Raw genomic sequence first — 25,390 nt, forward strand, 5'->3', positions numbered from 1 at the left:
TTATTATTATTATTATTATTATTATTATTATTATTATTATTATTATTATTTATACCCTGCCCATCTGGCTGGGTTTCCTCAGCCATGCTGAGCGGCTCCCAACAGAATATTAAAAACACGATAAAACATCAAACATTAAAAACTTCCCTAAACAGGGCTGCCTTCAGATGTCTTCTAAAAGTCAGACAGTTGTTTATTTCCTTGACATCTGATGGGAGGGCGCTCCACAGGGCTGGCGCCACCACCAAGAAGGTCCACTGCCTGGTTCCCTGTGACCTCACATCTCACAGTGAGGTAACCACATGAAAGCCCTCAGCGCTGGATCTCAGTGTCCGGGCTGAACGATAGGGGTGGAGACGCTCCTTCAGGTATACTGGACCAAAGCCGTTTAGGGCTTTACTGGGAGCCAATGCAGGTCTTTTAGTCTTTCCTGCTCATCCTGGTAGGCATTTCCCTTTGCATTTGTCCCCACCTTCTAATTTGTTGATTCTAAGGTTGAGGACATGCGTTGCCAACTGCTGTGTGAACACCTTGTTTTTTCACACACACAAAATCCCTGCTCAAGAAGTATGCGAACACATACTGTCAGGCAAGTATAGATTTGCTTGTGTGGTTTCCTGGTTTTGTGCAAATCTGAAGGAATGAAAGAAACGCTCTCCATTCAGGAGCACACTAGAAATAGTTACATCAGGGATCCCCAAACTACAGCCGGGGGGGCCTGATACGGCCCGAAGGACTCATTTATCTGGCCCGCAGCACCCCCCCCCGCTGCCTGCTGACGCCGCCTGCTCTTACCGGCGCGGTGCAGCTGACCACTTCCGGGTCGCAGGAGCACCGGAAATAGCTCGGGCGCATGCGCAAGCGTCATTTCTGGTGCACCTCTGGGTCGAAGGAGGCCCATGCGCACAATCTATTTCCGGTGCTCCTGCAACCCGGAAGTGCGCCAGAAATAGCATGTGTGCCCTCCAGCCCACCACACGATCGGCGCTGCAGGCACCGGCCCAAAGCGCAGTAAGTTTGGTGACCCCTGAGTTACATCATGCACATCCAGAAAAGAACAATGCATTTGAGTTCATATGCATGGAACAGAAAGCGACAATTGATCTACCCACCACAAAAGAGTATTGCCATGCCAAATGGCCCAGCTTCCCCCAACATATTGGATTATCACTATCAGCTAAACCAGACTTTACAGGGGAGGATTTGAAGGGCTAACGTTATGTGGACTGTGCAAATTAAATGGAGAAACACGCAGCAAACTGGTGTTGCCAAGCCCTCAGTGGGCCACTGGCCTGATCCAACAGGTTCATCTGTTTCTGCACCTGCTGAAATTCCAGACACACATGCATCTGATGCAGAAACTGACACCTGCCCCACATGCATGAGAACCTCAGATTTGTTTCAGAGGCTGCATCTACAGCAGAGCAAAGTATCTGCCGCTATATCCTGGCAATCACACCCCTCTTCTTGTGGCACATGCAGTTCCACTGAAATAGCAAAATGAGCCGGCTCCAACTAAATAGTTGTGCTAGCTGGAGCTAGTAGTACAAGTCCCATTACCACAACAGGGCTTTCTCCCCTCCCCAAAGTGGTGTGGGGTATGTGGGAGAACCCATAGAATAGCAAGTAGTGGCAGGGGGCAGGAGGAGAAAGGAGATTATTCCACCTGGCAAGCAGAAACACTTTCACTGATGGAACCATTGTAATAACGCACCATTGGATTCCACCCCATGAAAATACCTTTGCAAGCAAACTCTCCAGCTGGGTGCATGGAATAAATTCACTGTCAAGGATGACCTCCAACCTCCTGAAAAGGGAACGGGAATGAAAAGCAGGGTTAAAAAGCCCCCAACAACTTCAGAAGCCACCTTGCCAATTAAGCAGTATCGTAGGCCATACGGTATTCATGGAAGACAATCTTACTTGACTAAGAGTGATCGCCAAAGAATAATAATAATATCAGCAAATATAATCCTTCGCTTACGTGAATAAGAGAGACAATGCGGCTTACTTAAAATCAGCTTTAATAAATTTGTATCCTTTCTATAAAATAGATTTTTTTTGTACAGAAAGAAAAAAAGGCTATATACAGTACATTTTTAGCAGTACAGTCATACCTCTTGTTACAAATTGTGGGTTGCGTATGACACAGAATATGTATGCGCCGAACCCGGAAGTACCAGAACGGGTTACTTTCGGGTTTGGCGGTTCGCGCAGACGCGACGAATGACATGCGCATAAGAGCCGAATCGCGCCACGCACATGCGCAGACGCGGCACTTCATGTTGCGTACTGCTCATGTTGCCTACGGGGCTCCGGAACAGATCCCGTATGCAACATGTTGTACCACTGTATGAATTTTTAAAAAAACCAACCAAACAGAATGGCTGACAGGAAGTGGATTGGAGTCAAAATAGTTTAGGAGTCAATGAACTGGCACAAAATCACTGGGAAATTAAGTGGGAAAAGGATAACACAATTTGTCAATGAAGGCACTTAGGCAACAAAATTATTACCATGGAAGGCAGAGTTAAGTGCGATTCAGCCCATTTGTTTCACTGGATTTGAAAGCACAACTCTTAGTTGGACGTGCGTAGGGACGTAGCAAGGGGGGCGATGGGGGCGGTCCACCCCGGCTGCCACCCTGGGGGGGGGGTGACACCCGGTGTGCCCCTCACTGGTCCGCCCCTCACCTCTGCCCGCACAGGCGCAGTCCGTACGGGCTGCTGTGCGCCAGTGGCACCCCATACGGGTCACACATGCACCCGGTACCAGCTGGGATAGGAACACCACTGGACGTGCGGCCGATGCAAAAGCACCAAAAAAAAAAGGTCAAGATACTCTGAAAGAGAAAGATGTAATCAGGAATTGGCACAGTTGGGCCAGGTGTGAGTTATATCAGCTGTTTGAAAAGCTTGCCATGGAGTAGTTGTAACCAGTTGGGGGAAAGATCAAGTGTAGCCTCCAGCCACCTCACTAAGTCTACTTCTCCTCACTGCAAAAGCTGGGGGAATAGGCTAACACTGAGCTTACCACACCGTAGGCTCTCCCGAGTGCTTCCTGATCACCCGATTTTACCCAGAGAACAGCACACAGACCTGGAAGATGCTGTTTGCTGTTTACTGAGAAGTTGCATAAACCCTAAAGGAAAGGACACTTCTTTTGCCATGGCCGAGAAATCCAGCAAGATATCTAGCGGGAGAACATCGGAAATATCGACCACACATTGGAAGAGCCAGCCCCGGAAGTGGCTTCTACGCAACTTCCGGTGCCGCGCAGCTGCTGATCTCGCATTTTTCAGCGGGAGACTTAGCAGGTATGGGCTGCATGGAGGGAAAAGTTGGCACTGGCACAGAATCAACGCGTGGGGAAGCACTGGCATCGTGGCAGCGCCCAGCCTGGCACACGAGCGCTCACACACTGGGCAGAACACATCGCGTGACATCGTGTGATGTGCCTCCCCAATGTGTGGGGCAAGTCAGCGCCCCTTGGCATGAACAGGGCATCTTTGTTGGATACAACCTTAAATGGGTGGACCAGAGGGAAGGGCAACATGCTAAAATGGCTGCCTTCATTTAAAAGGTGGGCTCTAAATATGGCACCGTTTTAAGAAATCAATGTGGCCGACACGGAGCAAGACAACATGAGGCAAGAGTGGCGAGGCCCAAAAGGCTGAAATGTGTTCAAAATACACTGGAAAGGAAAGGAGGTGAAGGGATGTGTTAAGATGCTCTTGAGACAGGCCTGGGAAGCCAGGAAGCGATATACTGTAGCAAGAGATGATGTGGACCAGTAACACCAAATTGTCTTCTACGTGGCCTTTCCATTCTTGTTCTTCTTGTTGAGGATATTCATGAGAGACTTGGACATGTAATACGGCTTCCCCTGGGAGCCGTCATTCCGCTCCAGGTCTTCCACTGCAGGGGAAAAGGAAAGTATTGCCTCAGGTCCCATCAGAGAATAAGAATAAGAATAATTTATTACGGTGGTACCTCTACTTACGAATTTAATGTGTTCCGAACGCACATTCGTAAGTTGAAAAAATTTGTAAGTCGAATCCCATAGGAATGCATTGGGAGAAAAAAATCGCAAGTCAAAGCAACCCTATCTAAAAATTCGTAAGTAGAAAAATCCTATCTAAACCGCATCCAAGATGGCGGACGGAGCTCCGTCCGTAAGTAGAAACATTCGTAAGTAGAGTTATTCGTAAGTAGAGGTACCACTGTATTTATACCCCGCCCATCTGGCTGGGTTTCCCCAGCCACTCTGGGCAGCTTCCAACAGAAGTATTAAACTACAACGATCTATTAAACATTAAAAGCTTCCCTAAACAGGGCTGCCTTCAGATGTCCCCTGAAAGTCTGGTCGTTGTTTTTCTCTTTGACATCTGGTGGGAGGGCGTTCCACAGGGCGGGATTAGCAAACAAATGGTTAATCTGTGGAGAGGGGAGCCCCTCCAGGCATTGCTGAACTACAACTCCCATTATACCTGGCCATGGACCACGCCCGCTGGGGCTTATGGGAGCAGGAGTCCAGCAACACCTGCAGAGCCCCAGGTTAGCCACCCAAGTTTCCAGTAGAGTATGATTAGGGCAAGATGGGCAAGGAGAATTACTCACAGAAACAGAGGAACAGAGTGTCGATACACATATTGTAGACGCTGAAGAAGCCTTGGGCTATGAAGTAGGCGCCTACCACAACAGTCTGAAGCAGAGAGAGAGAGAAGGGGGGAAAACATGGCATGAGGTGAGAGGGGCAAGACTTCCGCCATTGGAATCAGATGTTTTGGATCACAATTCCCATCAGCCTCACCCAAGGTGGCCATAGTGGATGTGGGACGAGTTCAAAGATTTGGAGTTGTAGTCCACATCTGCTCAAGGACACCGGTTTGCCAAAGGCTAGTTCACAATATTCTCGCCCGCCATATTTTTAAAGCTCCCAGTTTGTTGGGGACAACTCATATTCTTTCTTCAGCGGTTTCTGCTATTATTTTGTGAAGCGACACAAGAAGCTACTAAGTTGACTAACTTGTAGCCCTTCAGAATTTGCTGAGCTACAACTCCCATTACCTTTGGCCATTGGCCATGATGGATGTCAGCAACATCCAGAAGGCCACAGGTTAGCCTCTCCTCGGGCCATTTGTCCAACAAGGCACATAGAAAGCATTTCCTGAGCTAAGGTTCTTGGTTCTTGAGACAACCAAGGTTCTTCACCCCCAGCAATTCCTTGCAGTTTTGTCAGCAACTTTGGTTTTTTTGGAGGGGGTCTGTACCACTTTTTAGTTAAGCTAACGCAAATCGGTGCATCTTAGCCGCCATATTGGATTGGAATAGTGCAGAATTGCCTTAAAATGGGCCAGGAAAGAGAGAGAGAGAGATTGAGGGAGAAAAGGCGGAGGCCTAAGAAATGGGCATAGCTGCCAAGTTTTCCCTTTTCTCGCGAGGAAGCCTATTCAGCATAAGGGAAAATCCCTTAAAAAAAGGGGATAACTTGGCAGCTATGGAAATGGGCACAGTTACACATACCAGGATGGGCAGCCAATAGTAGTTGAGGACGGGGGATTTGAACTCGGGTTTATCGATGGGAATTCGCCCCGTGAAGAAGAAGAACGACAGAATGCCAACTCCACCAACTACCAAGAGCTTCCCAAAAAACAGCAGCAGGTCAGTGACTTTATCCAGGACTACAACCCTGCAGGGGTAGAAAGGGGAGGTTCGAACCAAGAATGTCCATCATCACCCCTGCCTCTCCCTGGCCCCTGCTGACCCCCACCCTCTCGCCCCATTACCTGGCAGCATTACGCATCAGTAGCATGAAGGCATTTTTGGCCGACACACAGAAATTCTTTCCATAAATGGCAATCTGAGGAGGGGAAGGGTTTGGAAGAGACAAAGGAAATAAGATCAGTCTTTTGCAAGGATGTAGGACTATGCCCTTCCCCTCCCTCAACAACACCACACACCCTGCCCCCAAGTTTTTATTGGGATTAAGATAGAACCACACACCCCAGCCTAGAATTTTACGGGGTTCCACAATCCACACTCCACCACTGATTCCCAATCAATTTTTTTTGCTAGAGGAAAGAGCCTGGGGGTTGCAACGCCACCGTTTAGGGAGCAGAAATAATAATAATAATAATAATAATAATAATAATAATAATTAATAATAATCCAGCGCATAGCAAACATGCGCTGGATTATGGAGAAAGCTAGAGAGTTCCAGAAAAACGTCTACTTCTGCTTCATTGACTATGCAAAAGCCTTTGACTGTGTCGACCACAGCAAACTATGGCAAGTTCTTAAAGAAATGGGAGTGCCTGATCACCTCATCTGTCTCCTGAGAAATCTCTATGTGGGACAAGAAGCTACAGTTAGAACTGGATATGGAACAACTGATTGGTTCAAAATTGGGAAAGGAGCACGACAAGGTTGTAGATTGTCTCCCTGCTTATTTAACTTATATGCAGAATTCATCATGCGAAAGGCTGGACTAGATGAATCCCAAGCCGGAATTAAGATTGCCGGAAGAAATATCAACAACCTCAGATATGCAGATGACACAACCTTGATGGCAGAAAGCGAGGAGGAATTAAAGAACCTTTTAATGAGGGTGAAAGAGGAGAGCGCAAAATATGGTCTGAAGCTCAACATCAAAAAAACCAAGATCATGGCCACTGGTCCCATCACCTCCTGGCAAATAGAAGGGGAAGAAATGGAGGCAGTGAGAGATTTTACTTTCTTGGGCTCCTTGATCACTGCAGATGGTGACAGCAGTCACGAAATTAAAAGACGCCTGCTTCTTGGGAGAAAAGCAATGACAAACCTAGACAGCATCTTAAAAAGCAGAGACATCACCTTGCCGACAAAAGTCCGTATAGTTAAAGCTATGGTTTTCCCAGTAGTGATGTATGGAAGTGAGAGCTGGACCATAAAGAAGGCTGATCGCCGAATAATTGATGCTTTTGAATTATGGTGCTGGAGGAAAAATAAAAAAATTCCTTCAGTAGCACCTTAAAGACCAACTAAGTTTATATTTTGGTATGAGCTTTCGTGTGCATGCACACTTCTTCAGATACCTGGAGGAGACTCTTGAGAGTCCCATGGACTGCAAGAAGATCAAACCTATCCATTCTTAAGGAAATCAGCCCTGAGTGCTCCCTGGAAGGACAGATCGTGAAGCTGAGGCTCCAATACTTTGGCCACCTCATGAGAAGAGAAGAGTCCTTGGAAAAGACCCTGATGTTGGGAAAGATTGAGGGCACTAGGAGAAGGGGACGACAGAGGACAAGATGGTTGGACAGTGTTCTCGAAGCTACGAACATGAGTTTGACCAAACTGCGGGAGGCAGTGGAAGACAGGAGTGCCTGGCGTGCTATGGTCCATGGGGTCACGAAGTGTCGGACACGACTAAACGACTAAACAACAACAACAACAATAATAAATATAATATTTATTTATTTATACCCCACCCACTGAGCCTAGGGCTTGCCGGTTTCCCACCCCCAGACGCATCACAGTGGCTCTTAAGCCTCCTCCAGGATACACATTCACTTCCCTCGCCTCCTATTCCCCCGCAGGCGTCCCCATCTGTTTCCCTCACAACCGCCACTGTTAAGACCCCTGACCTCCTGGGTGGCCCACCTGCAAGGCTTACCATGATGTAGGCGTTTCTGTTGAGGAATTTGACAAACTTCTCCAGACACCAAAAGCAACACTGCATGCAGCAAAGCAGGCACTTGGCAACCTTGTTGCTGGAACCTGCAAACGCCACAGGAGAATTAGGTAGCTGGGGCTTCAAAAGGACACGCTCCCATTGGCTGTTCCCAGTTTAGTGGGGTAGGAGAGCTGAAAATAACATCAATGTATTTCACACCTCGCAACCAATGTGCCCCTTTGGTTTCAGACAGTAGAAGAGTCTAAAGAGCCCGGGACTCAAATTTTCACAGCCCTCTGGCATCGACGGCATAGCTGTCAAGTTTTCCCTTTTCTCACGAGGAAGCTTATTCAGCATAAGGGAATTTCCCTTTTAAAAAGGGAGAACTTGACAGCTATGGCCTACGGTGTCTCATTTACCATAAGTCACGTATTTAGCATTAACTCTGGAAGTGCAAAATCTCAACCTAACTAAACATCCTAAGTTGAATATTACGGCATTTGAAATTTGTTTGGTTTTTTTTTTGCATTCTTGTACCTCTGTATTGGGGGGACGCGGGTGGTGCTGTGAGTTAAACCGCTGAGCCTAGGGCTTGCCAATCAGGTCAGCGGTTCGAATCCCCGCGACAGGGTGAGCTCCTGTTGCTCGGTCCCAGCTCCTGCCAACCTAGCAGTTCGAAAGCACGTCAAAGTGCAAGTAGATAAATAGGTACCGCTTCAAGCGGGAAGGTAAACGGCATTTCCGTGCGCTGCTCTGGTTCGCCAGAAGCGGCTTTGTCATGCTGGCCACATGACCCGGAAGCTGTACGCCGGCTCCCTTGGCCAGTAAAGCGAGATGAGCGCCGCAACCCCAGAGTCGGTCACGACTGGACCTAATGGTCAGGGGTCCCTTTACCTCTGTATTAAAATTACCGTTACGCCTTAAGGATGCCTCATAAAGGGGGGAAATGAATGTTTTGTTTTTAATTATTTATTATTATTTTGTGGTCATGGGGTTTTTTTTGGGGGGGGAGGGTTCATACTGATGTATATTTTGCTCTAGGAGGCTTCGTTTGGTCAAAATCGAGTATACAACACCAGAGTTAACGCTAAATACATGACTTCTGGTAAATGAGCCGTCCTAGCCACTAGAGGGCCGTGAAAATGTGTCCCGGGCTTTTTATATTCGTCTTTCCATGTACTATCTGAAACCCAAAAGGGGCACATTGGTTGCCAGAAGTGGTTCCCCCCACCCCCACTCTCCTACCCCACTACAGTGGTACCTCGGGTTACAGACGCTTCAGGTTACAAACTCCGCTAACCCAGAAATAGCACCTCAGCTTAAGAACTTTGCTTCAGGATGAGAACAGAAATTGTGCTCCGGCGGTGCGGCGGCACAGGAGGTCTCATTAGCTAAAGTGGCGCTTCAGGTTAAGAACAGTTTCAGGTTAAGAACGGACCTCCAGAACGAATTAAGTTCGTAACCAGAGGTACCACTACAAAGCAGCAACTGTAATTTGAACTATCGGTACCTGAACAGTCTGAAAATCTTCAACGATTCCTGCATTTCAGGGGGGTTGGACTAGATGACCATTGGGGTCCCGTCCAACTCCACAGTTCAATGATTCTATGAAGCTGCCACACCCTGCCTAATGTTAGGGCCAGCAACATAACAGACCAGCTCAGAAACCCTTTCAGATTGTGAAATACTTTAGTGCTAGCCTACTTCCAGGGACACTGGGCACCCCAACTCCAGTTATTCTGACCGTGACGGGTATTTATTCCTGCCCTGCCCTTCTCGCCTGGTTGATTCATCACTTGCCTTTTAATTTGTGGTCCATATATTCCAGCACGATGCGGATCAGTTGGACGATAGTGAGGATGAGGGCACCAAAAGCAAGAGATCCTATATGGTATCTGCGGAGAAAGAGGAGAGGTCCTGTAAGGCGGAGCTGCCTTTTGAAACGTCCTGGGTCAAGACGAGGAACTCCAGACTTTGACACCATTCCTAATTAAGGCTGAGGTTGCTGCTCTTATCCAAGGTTTACGTTTTCATGTACAGTGGTACCTTGGTTCTCAAACAACTTGGAACCCAAACACTGCAAACTCGGAAGTACGTACTCTGGTTTGCGAACTTTTATCGGAAGCCAAACATGCTATGTTTTGGGTGTTACACTTCCATTTTGAGTGTTGAGTGCTGAGATCTGTCTGTTTTTGCTATTTATTTTGCATTTTTGTTTTTGCGGCTCTTTTTTTGTTTTGTTTTTTGTGACTGTGTTGAACCCAGTTCAGCTACTGATTGATTGATCGATCGTGTGACTGCAGTACATTGTTTATTGCTTCCATTTTATGGATCAATGGTCTTGTTAGATAGTAAAATTCATCTTAAAGGGCTGTTTTAGGGGTTGTTTTTTAAAGTCTTGAACGGATTAATCCGTTTTGCATTACTCTCTATGGGAAAGCATGCCTTGGTTTTGGAACGCTTTGGTTTTGGAACGGATTAAGTTTGAGAACTAAGGTACATCTCCCAAAACAAACAATGCCAGCTACTCTAAATAGAGGAGGGATGGGCAAATCGTTTCAGCTAGTCCAGGGGGTCACATTCTCTTCCGGGGGCCACATTCCAGCAGTGGGAAGGGCCACAGGGAAAAGAGGGCGGAGCAACGAATATAAATGTTCCCTTTTTTCTGGTAGGCTAGTTTCAACTCCCACTCACTCCTCTCTACGCAGGCAAGCTTTATATAGAGTTCAAGAACACATTCCAAGCCAGGCAAAAGCACTCAAGGAGAGTGTACAGCAGCAGGGCCAATGAGGGTATGGCCTGGAGCAAGTCCCATAGGCCAGGCAGAGAGGGCCTGAGGTTCTCCACCCCAGTTTGCAGGGTGAGAGGTCAAGTGTCCGCACTGAGTAGCAGCAGATCCTGAGAATGTCAGAGAGGGTATCTCCCAGCCATAGAATCATAGAATCATAGAGTTGGAAGAGACCACAAGGGCCATCCAGTCCAACCCCCTGCCAAGCAGGAAACACCATCAAAGCATTCTTGACATATGCCTGTCAAGCTTCTGCTTAAAGACCTCCAAAGAAGGAGACTCCACCACACTTCTTGGCAGCAAATTCCACTGTCAAACAGCTCTTACTGTCAGGAAGTTCTTCCTAATGTTTAGGTGGAATCTTCTTCCTTGAGATATTTGGGGAGCCACCAAGAGTGGCCAGGGCATTGCAGTCAGTTGGGCGGCACTATGCCGAGATGGCAAAACTGACGGGAAAACTCAGAAACAAGAGGATAAAAGCTTTATTAAAGAATGGGGGAATTTATACGTTATAGACTACTGTAAGCAGATGGAAACATTAGCAGGATTTTGATCTCACTTGTAGTTTAACGATTACCACGGATAATATGGTTTGATATAAAAATTGGAGTATGAAAGAATATGCAGTATTAAATGTTTATAATGGGACCCCATGGAAGGGATGGGGGCAAGTCCTGGGATTCGGAGGAACCTCTTTGTATGGATATACTTTTTGATTCTCTGTTTATAACTTTGTAATTGTAAAAATACAAAGTCCAGTAAGAGCTGGCTGATCGCCGAAGAATTGATGCTTTTGAATTATGGTGCTGGAGGAGACTCTTGAGAGTCCCATGGACTGCAAGAAGATCAAACCTATCCATTCTGAAGGAAATCAGCCCTGAGTGCTCACTGGAAGGACAGATCCTGAAGCTGAGGCTCCAATACTTTGGCCACCTCATGAGAAGAGAAGACTCCCTGGAAAAGACCCTGATGTTGGGAAAGATGGAGGGCACAAGGAGAAGGGGACGACAGAGGACAATATGGTTGGACAGTGTTCTCGAAGCCACCAACATGAGTCTGACCAAACTGCGGGAGGCAGTGCAAGACAGGAGTGCCTGCCGTGCTCTGGTCCATGGGGTCACGAAGAGTTGGACATGACTAAACGACTAAACAACAACAATTTGTAAAAATAATAAAAATTAATTCAAAAAATATTATTATTATTCCTGTGAACAGCCATGAGACTTGCGGCTATAGGCTCATATACGAATTTAATTAATCATAGTAACAATAAACAAATAAACCAGGCATCCCCAGACTTCGGCCCTCCAGATGTTTTGGACTACAATTCCCATCATCCCTGACCACTGGTCCTGTTAGCTAGGGATCATGGGAGTTGTAGGCCAAAACATCTGGAGGGCCGCAGTTTGGGGGTGCCTGAAATGAACAAACAAATAAATGCAGTTTCTGACGACCACCCCTATGTAAATGAGCAATGGCTGGGTGGTTCCCTCGCCCTACAGTTGTCAGGCAACACTACAGCCATGTAGTGGCTTCTGTAGTCTTCTACCAATAGTAGAAGGGCCATAGCTCAATGGCAGAGCTTCTGCTCCGTAGGCAGAAGGTCTCAGGTTCAATCCCCAGCATCTCCCAGTAGGGCCGGGAGAGACTTCTTTCCAGAAACCCTGCAGAGCTGCTGCCACTCGGTGTAGACAACACTGAGCTAGATGGACTCAATGCTTTGACTCTGTCGAAGACAGCTTCCTATGTTCCAATTCCCAAGGGAGATGCTGGCACGACGCAGGGCTGGCGGCAGGGTGAGAGCGAGGACCAGATCCTCCGTGTGACACAAGCAGCTTCCCCTTGCCCAATGCCCTGCCCACCGTGTGGGAATCCCCACACAAGATGCGCACCGTAACGTCCGGACGAATGCATTGAACACAGCACAGGCTGGGATATCCTGGGGCTTTTTGAAAGCCCAGTAGTACGAGGCAAAGGCCCCCGCCAGGACACACTGCCCCAGGGCAATGACTAAGTTGATGCACCAGAGGAGGCCCACAAAGTTGTAGATCTGAAGGTTGGAGAGGTTGCGCTGGAAGAGCCCTTCGTCATTGTATTTGAAGAAGATGCAATCCACCAGGCAGGGCCGGTAGGTGGAGGCGTTGAATGTCTGGAGGAAAAAAAGCAAGAAACATGGCTCTAATGGCAGGGCATGGAAATGGCTGGTCTCGAAAAGGAGAGCCGAGGCAGGGCAACACAATTTACTCCCCAGCAAAACAGAATCCATTTTGAACACTGGCAGAAATATAAAAGTCAGGATGGGAGACCTGGGTTCAGATCGCTGAGGAGCTAGTCCTTTTCTGACTCACCTCACTTCAATAACTTACCTCACACTTTCCCCCTTCCTTACCTCTCTCCTCCCCCTCAACTTAGTTCACTATTCTCTACTGAACTTACCTCACAGCCTATTGTACGAAAAAAAATACTACCACAAAATTAATAGGCAGTACAGAACTGCCACCCCCAGCATTGAAGATACACTTCTAAACACAGTGCTGAGGAGCACGATTGGAATTATTTACTCTGGCATTTGGAGGAACTTGAGATATCAGTGTGTACAGTCCTATCCACATGTGCATACATTGCATGATTCGAACCTTATACAGCTGAAGGATAGCCAGTTGAAACTGCACATGTTAATGTGGGCTCTGGGATGCTATCCTGAAATCTCACAGGTTTCCAGAGCTGCCATGTTGAGAGGGCCTTAGCCCAGGGGTTGGCAAGCTTTTCCGGCTATGGGCCGGATCATTTCCACGGACAATCGCAGCGCAATGCCGGAAATCGCGTCTGTGCATGTCTGTGCATGTCCTGCACAGAAGCGATTTTCGGTGTCTGGGCATGCGCAGACACAGTTTCTGGTATCTGCGCGTGCACAGATGCCATTTCTGGCACCACTCGGCGAGTCCCTGTGCCGTGCTGCGCCGGTTTAGTGCAGTGTGCGGGGGACTTGCCGAGCGACTCGTGGACCGGTTAAATGGCCTCTGTGGGCCAGATCTAGCCCATGGGCCGGAGGTTGCCAATGCCTGCCCTAGCCCATTCCCCACCTCGCAGCAAGGTAGAGAGCAATCCAGTGGACCTGGTGCAAAAAGAGCTTTTAAGCCCTCTCAGGGCTTCGATTCTGGGATGCTCACGCAAGATCTCGCAGGGCTGTCCGAGTTCCCGAAAGATCTTATGTGAGGCTCCCTAAGTATCCAGAGCCAGTGTGGTTTGCCCCCTCCAAGCAAGACAGAGAACTTATAAGAAGATATTTTTGCACCATGTCACTTGGGTTCTGGGTTCCATTTTCCATTGCCTATGAAGCCAAAATGGCCATAACTGTCCTCATTAAAACCCTAAGTCAGGATGAGACACTAAAGCAGCCCAGAATTGGAGGGCTAGTCAGGGGCAGGGATGGATATACAGGTGAAACTCGGAAAATTAGAATATCGTCAAAAAGTGCATTTATTTCAGTAATGCAACTTATTATTTTTTCTTTTTCTTTTAATTTTTACGAATGCTTTCTTTTGGAAATTCCACAGTAGTAAAACAAATAGTTACAATAATACAAAAATAAACACCACTATTACATTTCATTAATTACATTCCATTTATAATTGACCCACCTAATGACAAATAATTTCAATTACAACAAATAAAGGCTTGACATATCTTGCTTTGCATGTCATGCATCTATCTCATATATTGGTTTCACCTTTTAAGTTGCATTACTGAAATAAATGCACTTTCCGACGATATTCTAATTTTCCGAGTTTCACCTGTGTCTGCTAATTTTGATCCTCTCAATATCTCTGTTTTCCAATCTTACATTTGGTTCGCCACATTCTGTAGCCGTTTATGGCTTTAAAAAAAAATCTTCTAAAACCCTCATGAAAATTCGTCAGCATTTTAATGCAAATTTCTCCTAATAAACCCACTTTTGTATTCAGTTTTGACTAATGTAATTTTGCTAGCAATTTTCCCTAACCTAATGCACTTTTTGCATATTACTTTCCATAATAACCTCATTTTTTATGCACGCCTTCCCCTAATATACACATTTCTGTAAACATTGGTTGGTCAGCAAACTTCAGAAAAGTGCAAATTTCCAAGGATAGGCGTTTTCCCCTCCACATATTGTTTCAGAAAGTGGAAATGACTTTAAATGTTTACCGAATCAAATTGATCCTCCATCCCCTCTAGTTAGAGAGGTAGACCTGAGAACCAAAATCCTTCAGCTACGTTTGTGACTCACCATAGGGCTGCAGCTCTGGTTCCCAGAGATCCCTATGCAGTCTGGGGAACTATCATTTTTGGGAGCGATGCGATAGAGGGGCGCTCCAGAGGTGGCGAGATATCTGAAGACGGGGAGTAGTCAAGGGAAGAGGACATAAAAAGAGAAAGGAATAATAATGGGGGCCTCCCCGAGCCCCAACACCACCCTCACTTTTTGCCATCTTCAGGGCAGAAATGTTGAAGACCTTGTGGGACACGGAACACAGAAACGTCCCCCACTGGGAACAAAAACTGAAAAGGGGGAAAGCAGTGAAGAGCTGAACTTGGATATTCATGGACATTTCTAAAGCTTGCCAACATGTCAAGCTTTGCCATGCCAAAAAATTTGTGATTCAGAATTGGAAGCGGACGTTCTTACCTGAGGATGGGAGGGTTTCAGGATGTTGTTGCCTTGGTTTTACTAGGTGTTAGGGTATAAAATCTCTGAAGCTGTCACCAGGAACGGCTACATTCTGCCACTATACACTAGGTATCAAACGCCAAGTAGTATTACATATCTGCTATGACTTCCTGTCAAAGACCAGCCGAGTATTGAAATACAAAGTTGTTCTCTTCATTCATGTACTCGTCCTATGGCTGTGTACACAGTGTAGCTTTTAAAAGGTAAAGGTACCCCTGACCGTTAGGTCCAGTCGCGGACAACTCTGGGGTTGCGCGCTCATCTAGCTCTATAGGCCAAGGGAGCCGGCGTTTGTCCGCAGACAACTTCCGGGTCATGTGGCCAGCATGACTAAGCCGCTTCTGGCGAACCAGAGCAGTGCACTTGATGTGCTTAAGAACTGCTAGGTGGGCAGGAGCTGGGACCAAACAAGAGGCGCTCACCCCGTCGTGGGGATTCGAACCGCTGAGCTTCCGATCTGCAAGCCCTAGGCCAGGCATCCCCAAACTGCCGCCCTCCAGATGTTTTGGCCTACAACTCCCATTATCCCTAACTAACAGGACCAGTGGTCGGGGAAGATGGGAATTGTAGTCCAAAACATCTGGAGGGCCGAAGTTTGGGGATGCCTGCCCTAGGCTCTGTGGTTTAGACCACAGCACCACCCGTGTCCCTTTTACTATAGCTTTTAAGGACACTCAAAGCACATTCTTTCCCTCAAAGGATTCTGGGCCTTGTAGTTTACCCTTCACAGAGTTACAGCTCCCAGAAACCCTTAACAAACTACAGTGGCCAGAATTCTTTGAGGGGAGTAAACGGGCTTCGAATGTGCTTCAAAAGGTATTGTGTGTAGGCACCTTATTTCTAGCTTCCCTTCCTCCCAATAATGGCATAAGATTGGTAGCAATTCAACAGGAACCACAAAGGTAAAACCATTAAAAACAAAATGTTGCAGGGCACTGCTTCTATTTAGGGTTCAAGCCTCACCATTTCATTTTGTGCTATCTTTGCCCCAATCTTTGCAGAGCATACACAGTCCCCATTCCTGCACCAACCAACACCCCACTTTTAAGGGCACAGATCCCAAAGATGTGTTTGGGGGTGCCATGCAAGATTGTGGGGGCCCCCAAAGCGCTTTTTCTAGGGGGAAATCGCATTGCACAATCGCGCAAGATCACAGCAACCAAAATAGAAGTTGTTCCATTATTAAAAACAAAACGAGATGTCCGGGGTTTTCCTGGGACACTTGCAGGATATGAAGTAGTAGTAGTAGTAATAATAATAATAATAATAATAATAATAATAATAATAATAATAATAATTTATTATTTATACCCCGCCCATCTGGCTGGGTTTCCCCAGCCACTCTGGGCGGCTTCCAACAGAAATATTAAAATACACTAATTTCTTAAAGATTAAAAGTTTCCCTAAACAGGGCTGCCTTCAGATGTCCTCTAAAAGTCTGGTAGTTATTTTTCTTTTTGACATCTGGTGGGAGGGCATTCCACAGGGCGGGTGCCACTACCGAGAAGGCCCTCTGCCTGGTTCCCTGTAACTTGGCTTCTCGCAGCGAGGGAACCGCCAGAAGGCCCTCAGAGTTGGACCTCAGTGTCCGGGCAGAACGATGGAGGTGGAGACACTACTTCAGGTACACTGAACAGAGGCTGTTTAGGGCTTTAAAGGTCAGCATCAACACTTTGCATTTTACTTGGAAACGTACTGGGAGTCAATGCAGGTCTTTCAAGAATGGTGTTATGTGGTCTCAGCGGCTGCTCCCAGTCACCAGTCTAGCTGCCACATTCTGGATTCAATGTAGTTTCCTGGTCACCTTCAAAGGTAGCCCCATGTAGAGCGCATTGCAGTAGTCCAAGCGAGAGAAAACTAGAGCATGCACCACTCTGGCGAGACAGTCCACGGGCAGGTAGGGTCTCAGCCTGCGTACCAGATGGAGCTGATAAACAGCTGCCCTGGATACAGAATTAACCTGCGCCTCCATGAACAGCTGTGAGTCCAAAATGACTCCCAGGCTGCGCACCTGGTCCTTCTCTTAATAAAGGATACAGAGCAGTAATACCCCAGTAGGCCACACATACCACCAGCAAGACGAAGGTCACCAATGGGTAGAAAAGAGAACTCATCATGTATCCAATGGCTCTGCAGGAGAGAACAAGAGAGACCCTGTAAACCCAGGTTTTCAGCTTCAATCAAACTCGTCTGTAGTACAATTCTCCAGAGGCACTTCAAACCAGTTATAACCCATAATATAGCCTTTGCACCTTCTCTGCTTGTACGATTTTGCAATGTTTCCCCTCTACTGTTCCCCATCTTCTTTTTAGGAGCCCAAGGAAACACGGGTCTTCCCTTTAATTAGATTGTTGCATGCAGTAGAATTACATAAAGCCTCATTGGCAGACAGTTCAAGAAATGACCACATTAAATGTGCTTCAATGCACTTTAGCACCATGCAATTATCTCCAGTGCACTTCAAAGATTAAAAAAACAACCCAGAGAGACCCTGGCTGTCGAGGAGCTTTTCGTGAATGACGTGCAAAGGGAAAAACAAGCAGAGCTAGCATAAGCTTCCTTCAGGAAGACTACAACTCCCATCATCCCTAGCAAGTCAGGGATTATGGGAAATGAAGTCCCCAGACAACTGAAGACTCAAGTTTGGGAAACCCTGTCCTAGGTCAATTCTTTTTGGGGGGTGAAGGCAACGCTCCTCATTTATTTTTCAGTCACAAGATTCAGAAGATTTACGTCGGCAAGTGGCTTGGAAAACACAAAAACTTGGCGAGTCGTTTGCTCCCCAAATTTGTTGGGTTGCCAGGTGAGGATAGAGAAACTGTTCCAGACATCAAAATAGGGGTTTGAGCTGCATATTGATATGAGTTGAAAGCTGATGCCTCATGCTGTTAACTGGTACAGCTGTAATAATAATAATAATAATAATAATAATAATAATAATAATAATAATAATAATAATTTATTATTTATACCCCGCCCATCTGGCCGGGTTCCCCCAGCCACTCTGGGCGGCTTCCAACAAAACACTAAAATACAGAAATCCATCAAACATTAAAAGCTTCCCTAAACAGGGCTGCCTTGAGATGCCTTCTAAAGGTCTGGTAATTGTTGTTCTCTTTGACCTCTAGTGGGAGGGCGTTCCACAGGGTGGGTGCCACTACCAAGAAGGCCCTCTGCCTGGCTCCCTGTAACTTGGCTTCTCGTAGCGAGGGAACCCCCAGAAGGCCCTCGGAGCTAGACCTAAGTGTCCGGGCAGAACAATGGGGGTGGAGACGCTACCTCGGAAGTCGAACAGAATCCATTCTGGAAGTCCGTTTGACTCCCAAAACGTTTGGAAACCAAAGTGTGGCTTCTGATTGGCTTCAGGAAGCTCCTGCAGCCAATCGGAAGCTGCGGAAGCCCTGTCGGACGTTCAGCTTCCAAAACGTTCGGGAACTAAGCTGTTGGAGAGGGGACATTTTATCATATGTGGTGGGATTGCAAAAATATTAAGAAATATTGGGAAATGATTTATAATGAAATGAAAATGAAATTTATAATGAAATGAAGAAAATAACCTTTGCTAAAAAACCAGAAGCTTTCTTACTAGGTATTAATAGAATTTGTTTATGTGTGCAACAATGGCCGCACGGACTTTATTAGCCCAATATTGGAAAGAAGAAGGTGTCCCATCTAAAGAAGACTGGCAAGTTAAACTAATGGAATATGTTGAAATGGCAAAATTGACAATGAAATTAAGAGGAAGAGATGATTGTGAATTTAAGGAAGAATGGAAGATGTTTATTGCATATATACAGAAGCAATATACACAGGTTAATATATTAGCAGGGCTTTAATATTACTTGTAATTTTATTATGAATGGATAATTGATAAGTTTATAACATAGTTAAATCAACAATGGACATGCAGTATCTTGATAAATAATGGAACCAAAGAAGGGATTGGGGGAAGTCAATTTTTTTTTGTATTGTTGTTGTTGTTTTGGTTATTTTTGGAAAATAAATAAAATATTATTAAGATAGAGAGAGAGAGAGAGAGAGAGAGAGAACTAAGCTGTTTGAAAACCAAGGTACGAATGCATAGAGAATTGGGCTGGGGCAGTCTGGGAAGGGGAAACTTCCCGAGGTTTAAGGACAGTTCAGTGGAGGCAGTGAAGCACAGGGAGGAAAGAAGAGGATACCCACTTTGTGGCTACAGTGAAATTAAGAGGAAGGGGCTGGGTTAGTTGCTTGCTTTCCCTCTCTCAGTGGAGGCAGAAGTGGGTGGAGCAACAGCACCTTTTTTACCCGTGCACAGAAAACTAGTTCTTCTCATGCACCTCTCTCTCGTCCAAAAAAGAGGCGCTCTCAGAGCTCAAGGACACATTCCAGCCAGGCAAAAACTCTCAAGGAAGGTGTGAAGCAGGGCTGGCGAGGGGTGCGGCCTAGGGAGAGGGGCGTGTGGCTTGGGGAGAGGGTCCCAAGAGCCAGACAGAGGTCTGCTTTTGGCCCCCGGGACCGAGGCTCCGCTCGCACTGGCCTTACAGAGACTCCCTTACCTGCTGGCTTCCTTGATGAGAGCGATGGCGATCAGGATCTGCTTGCGGAGGAACAAGAGGGTGAGCAGCATGATGCCTCCCACCACGCAGAGGATGATCACTGGAGGCGAGAGAAGGAGATTCACACCCGGGCCACTCTCATAACCCAGCTTTGGGAACTTTGGGGTTTTTAGACCAGGGTTGCCCACCTTCCAACACCCGTTTTCCTGCCCGCTCCCCTCCGCCCAGACTCACAGGCGGCCAGCCACGTCTCCTTGACGCTGCGGTAGGCACCCACGTCGGTGGTGAAACCAACGCTCTTGATGGTGGCTCCTTTCTGGTCGAGCTCGCGGTACTCCATATAGCAGTGGTAGATCCCTGGAAAGCAAAGAGGCAGAGATCGCTAGACACTCTGCCACTCCCATCCTGAAAACAGGAATAGTTTTCAGGAGAGGGGCTGTAGGTCAGGTGAGGAGCATCTGTTTGGCATGAAGAAGGTCCCCGGGTTCAGTCCCAGCATTAATATGCAAGATTTTATGTAAGTGTATAATAAAAGGCTTTTAAAGAAGAATTGTCCTGGCAGTGTTCTCTCTATATGGAAGTAGGTCCAGGGGGCAGCATCTGTTTTGCATGAACAATGTCCCATCTTCAATTCCTAAGTGTATCTCCAGGCAGGGCTGGCAAATATCCTCTCCCTGAAGCCCTGGGGAGCTGCTGCCAGTCAGTGTAGACAATACTGAGCTGGGTGGGCTAGTGGTCTGACTCAATACACTGGTACCTCGGGTTACAGACGCTTCAGGTTACAGACTCCACTAACCCAGAAATAGTACCTCGGGTTAAGAACTTTGCTTCAGGTTGAGAACAGAAATTGCGCGGTGGCGGCAGTGGAAGGCCCCATTAGCTAAAGTGGTACCTCAGGTTAAGAACAGTTTCAGGTTAAGAACGGACCTCTGGAATGAATTAAGTTCTTAACCCGAGGTACCGCCGTATTCAGCAGGCATCCTGTGTTCCTGGTACTTTCATGAAGGGTTATCGTTCACTCGCACCGTATCTGGTTCAGTCTCCAGCATTAATGTACAAAATAATATACCGTATATCTATATATTAAAAAATGTAGGCATTGCGCACGCGGATGAAACAGCCTTTCTCCATAACTGCTGAACCGTAATGTAACAAATTTGGCCACAACGTTCCATGCCCATCAGGGAGGGATCTGGCATTAATTTTTTCCCAAAAAACCACGCCTTTTACACCTAAAATAATGATTAAACACACAAAAAAGTGGCACCCAAATTAGACGTCACCACTAGAAGCTCTGAAGATTCCGGCAGCTGTGCTGCCAGATGACATCACAAAATTCCACAGCAACCAACTGAAAACAGTCCTTTTGCAGCAACAAGGCCCAGCTTTTTCAATAGGCCGCAGCATTGCCAAGCAGGGAAAAACAAACAGAGTAGGGCCTTTCACAATGGGGGGGGGCACAGGGATGAGGCACAACAAAGGGAGGAGGGAAACACATAGCCATGGGGGGGACCCTGAATCAGCCAAAGCAGTGGGGGGTGGGTTGGGACAGGGAAAACTGAGTAGGCCGACCACCAAAACGGCCATTCCGCCTCCAAAGCCCAAGCCCAAAGCCTCTCCCAAAGCTGCATTAATAAACGCCTGGCAACATTAGGCAGTCGTTCATCATTTCCCCTAACCCACACTTGGGGCATGGCAAGGGGTTTTTGCTTTTTAATTTAGTGGGTGTTGTGTCACATGCGAGGCTACGGCGGCCATTTTAAGTAAGGGCAGTCATGCCCCTTTTAACCTAGGCTTTATACTATGACTGATTGCCAGCCTCTGCGTCTTAAAAAAAACCACAACCATGCACTTTCTCTCCCCAGTTTAAGTCCTCAAACCAACACCACATCCTACATTCAAAACACCTACTCCAAAATTAGAAAATCCAAATAACCAAAACAAACAAACAAACCACAAAACACGGATTCCGTTCGACTTCCAAGGTACGACTGTATATGGGAGAGGTGAGATATTTGTCGTTGCTCAAACTGAGGGCTTTAATTCGCCCTGGGAATTTGAACTTCCCACCTTCCAGGAAAAAGATTTCTCTCAGGTAGAAGGTCTCGGCTTCTGATGCTCCCCAACTCATCCCTTGCCCTCCCTTTGTGTGGAGGAGATCGGAATCAGACAAATTCATGTGGGATAAAGAAAGATCCACACAACACACGTGACAGGAAGGCTGGCAACATCAACCCTGCCATGTGGGAACAATATTAATAATAATTTTATTATTTATACCCCACCCATCTGGCTGTCCCAGCCACTCTGAATGGCTGCTAACACATATAAAAACATAATAAAACATACCATTATTTCATATTGTAATAAATAATAATAATAAATTAAATCCCAGGCAGATGACCGCAGGGCCTGGTGACAGAGCGTCAGGTCAAGTATCCACAGCAGTGGCCAGAGGAGGAATGACCCCCCCAGGAGGAGAGCACAGAGAAGAAATGCCATGGTGCATCTGCAACAGCACAACCGGACGCCTTCATCTGCCCCAGCTACAACTAAACATGTCTCTCCTGTATCGGTCTCTACAGCCACAGCAGCCTCTGCAATCTTCCAACGGTTTGACTTCACTTCCAAAGGCACACTCCTCCATGGTCCTCCCGAGACAGACGGATGTCAACAACACCACATACTTTCACTGCACATTTAAATTGTTTGTTGTCCCCCCCCCCCAAAGAATCCTGAGAGTTGTAGTTTGTTAAGGACGCTGGGGAACTACAGTGGTACCTCAGGTTAAGTACTTATTTGGTTCCGGAAGTCCGTACTTAACCTGAAGCGTACTCAACCTGAAGCGTACTTTCCCATTGAAAGTAATGGAAAGCGGATTAATCCGTTCTAGACGATGAAAAACACCCCCTAAAACATCAATTTAACACGAATTTTACTGTCTAATGAGACCATTGATCCAGAAAATGAAGGAAATAATCAATGTAAAGGTAAAGGGACCCCTGACCATTAGGTCCAGTCGTGACTGACTCTGGGGTTGCGCGCTCATCTCGCATTATTGGCCGAGGGAGCCGGCGTATAGCTTCCAGGTCATGTGGCCAGCATGACAAAGCCGCTTCTGACGAACCAGAGCAGCACACGGAAACGCCGTTTACCTTCCCGCTGTAGCGGTCCCTATTTATCTACTTGCACTTTGATGTGCTTTCGAACTGCTAGGTGGGCTTGAGCTGGGACCGAGCAACGGGAGCTCACCCCGTTGCAGGGATTCAAACCGCCGACCTTCTGATCGGCAAGCCCTAGCCTCTGTGGTTTAACCCACAGCGCCACCTGCATCCCTTAATCAATGTACTGTACTATAAAATAAGCAAGACAGCATTGTAGATGGAAAAAACTAACATTTACAGTGGTACCTCGATTTAATTACTTAATTGGTTCCAGGGTGCCATTCGCACCCCAAAAAGTACTTAAGCTGAGCGGTGGTAGCGCGCGTGCGTGAAGCGCCGCTAGAGCATTTTTGCGCATGCGCGAGCGGCAGAACCCGGAGGTAAACACTTCCGGGTCCGCGGAGTACTTAACCGCGGAGTACTTAACCTTCTTCGCTTTGGCTCCTCCTCTTCGGCACTTCCCCACCACCCATACATGCCAAGTTCCTGCCGGAAAAACAAGGGATTGGCAGACTGGCAGTAGCGCTGCCGCCATTTTGGAACTGGGCAGAGCAGCATCGAAAGTCGCTTCTGAGCATGCTCCGCCCAGTTCCAAAATGGCCACCGTGCCAGAAATCGCTTCTGCGCATGTCCAGAGACTCCAGACATGCGCAGAAGGAGCCTCCCCCGGGCGGTAAGTAAACCGGGGAAAAAAATATCAGTTTTTCCAGCTGGGAACGGCTGGAAAAACGGGGGTTTCCCGGGGAATACGGGAGACTTGGCAGCTATGCCACCACCTTACTCACCGTAGGCCGTGGCGGCCAGCAGCCCAACAATGATGACCCACACCAGAACCCCAGCGATGTAACGTAGCAGCAGCAAGAATATCAGGCTCAGCACCATGGCAATCAGCAGCCCTCTGGATGGAAGGAAGACAAGGTAAGAGAGAGGGTCAGAGCACAGAGGTGATCTCCCTGCGTCTGCTGAAAAAATGCACTCACCCAGCCAACCCCAAATCTAACCACCAACTTCCAGCTCCAGCTGGGTAGCGGTCAGTGAGCCACATACCCTCCTCCAAATATTCCATCCCACCCAGTTTCCAGCATTCCGTGCTATGCCATTCCACTCGCCCAGCACCACTGAGTGCAGCCAATCATCGCCAGGCTTTTTAAGGGGAGGCGGGCTTTCCCTGAAGGCCTTTTGTACTCCTGCCAATCTTTGGGTTCCCCCAAGCTTGCTAATAGTTTTGCCCGCATAAGTCATGGTGCTCGCAGCCTGGGCATTGGCAATACAGGGGAATGACCAGGGACGGAGAACTTTAAAGTGGTAAAATCGGAATGTGGAAAATAGAAGAAGAAGGAGGAGGAGGAGGAGGAGGAGGAGGAGGAGGAGGAGGAGGAGGAGGAGGAGGAGGAGGAGGAGGAGGAGGAGGAGGAACGAGACATGAGAAGGCTCTTCAGGAGGTCCAGACTATGGGAAGCCCGGAAAAAATTAATGATTAATAATTTGGACTACAATTTGGCTCTCTTTTTTTTTAGTTTAGTGTTTTTAATGGGAATATGATGTTAATTGGCTTTTTGTATTGGAAAACTAATAAAAATGATTTAAATAATAATGATAGAGGGGAACAACCTGTCTTGCCACTTGTTCCAGGCACTGCCGTATTACCAGAGACAGGACGTCAAAAAGTTTTCCTGCTCCCAGTGGAGCAAGAATGAAAATCAGCATCAGGTACAATATCCATCCCCCTGCCCCCCAAAAAATAGAGTACTGGAAGTGTTGAAGACTTTTAAAAAACAACAACACACAATTCTGCAGGTTTTCCTCGAGAGATGAACTGATTCAATGGAGCGGTATTAGTCAACAGTATTTCAGTATTTTCAGTATTTATGTGTTCTGTTGCAATCTGTTTGTTTGTTTCATTAAAACATTTTTATACTGCTGTTCATAAAAGATACCAGAGCAGTTTACAACAATTATAGGTAAAACCATACAACAAAAAATGTTAACATCAGAAATTGGCTCATTATTGTGGATGTGTGTCTTCTTAATTGCCTGCATAAGCCTGATGGAATAGAAATGGTTTTAGCAGGTGTTAAAAGCTGAAACAGAAGGCTCCTTCTGTTCCAGCTGTTTTCCTCTCGTATACCATTATGTTAAATGTTTAGTGATCTATAAAAGCTCCAAATAAGTGACACCGCTTTACTTCCCTGGAGGGAAGCCAGAACCAGATACATTTCCCATGACAGAAATATGTGAATGCACTCAAGCCTTGGCCCCCAGAATGAAATATTAGAGGGGGCTGCCCCCCCCCAAAAAAAGTTGATGGGAATTCCCATTCCCATGGTGTGTATGCACTGCATCACATGATCAATTACATGGGGCGGGGCTTATCTGGGCCCCCACAATATTTCATTCAAGTTGGTACCCCTGTTCGACTGAGATTTCAACACTGCCTCAAGCTTTACGGTGCATCTATAAGGCCTAGAAACTTGATTAGTTTTTAAACAAAATTCCAAAACACTAGAATGCTGGTTTCTGAGCCAAAAGCCACATA

At 46.9% G+C, this 25,390-nt stretch overlaps 1 protein-coding gene across 1 annotated transcript in view; it reads right to left on the reverse strand.

The window, feature by feature from the left end:
- Positions 1 to 2,007: 2,007 nt before the first annotated feature.
- Positions 2,008 to 25,390, reverse strand: part of SLC44A4 (solute carrier family 44 member 4) — a 53,575-nt gene continuing 30,192 nt past the window's right edge. The window contains exons 10-21 of the mRNA XM_060270465.1: positions 23,640 to 23,752; positions 19,925 to 20,047; positions 19,691 to 19,790; positions 17,190 to 17,282; positions 14,712 to 14,814; positions 12,334 to 12,590; positions 9,454 to 9,548; positions 7,654 to 7,757; positions 5,789 to 5,862; positions 5,526 to 5,691; positions 4,620 to 4,704; positions 2,008 to 3,917 (exon numbers count right to left, since the gene is read on the reverse strand). Coding sequence (XP_060126448.1) covers positions 3,811 to 3,917; positions 4,620 to 4,704; positions 5,526 to 5,691; positions 5,789 to 5,862; positions 7,654 to 7,757; positions 9,454 to 9,548; positions 12,334 to 12,590; positions 14,712 to 14,814; positions 17,190 to 17,282; positions 19,691 to 19,790; positions 19,925 to 20,047; positions 23,640 to 23,752 — 1,420 coding nt within the window. The 3' untranslated portion in view covers positions 2,008 to 3,810. The remainder of the gene's footprint in view (positions 3,918 to 4,619; positions 4,705 to 5,525; positions 5,692 to 5,788; positions 5,863 to 7,653; positions 7,758 to 9,453; positions 9,549 to 12,333; positions 12,591 to 14,711; positions 14,815 to 17,189; positions 17,283 to 19,690; positions 19,791 to 19,924; positions 20,048 to 23,639; positions 23,753 to 25,390) is intronic.

Source organism: Zootoca vivipara, chromosome 2 (assembly GCF_963506605.1).
Source record: "Zootoca vivipara chromosome 2, rZooViv1.1, whole genome shotgun sequence".
NCBI classification, from domain to species: Eukaryota; Metazoa; Chordata; class Lepidosauria; order Squamata; family Lacertidae; genus Zootoca; species Zootoca vivipara.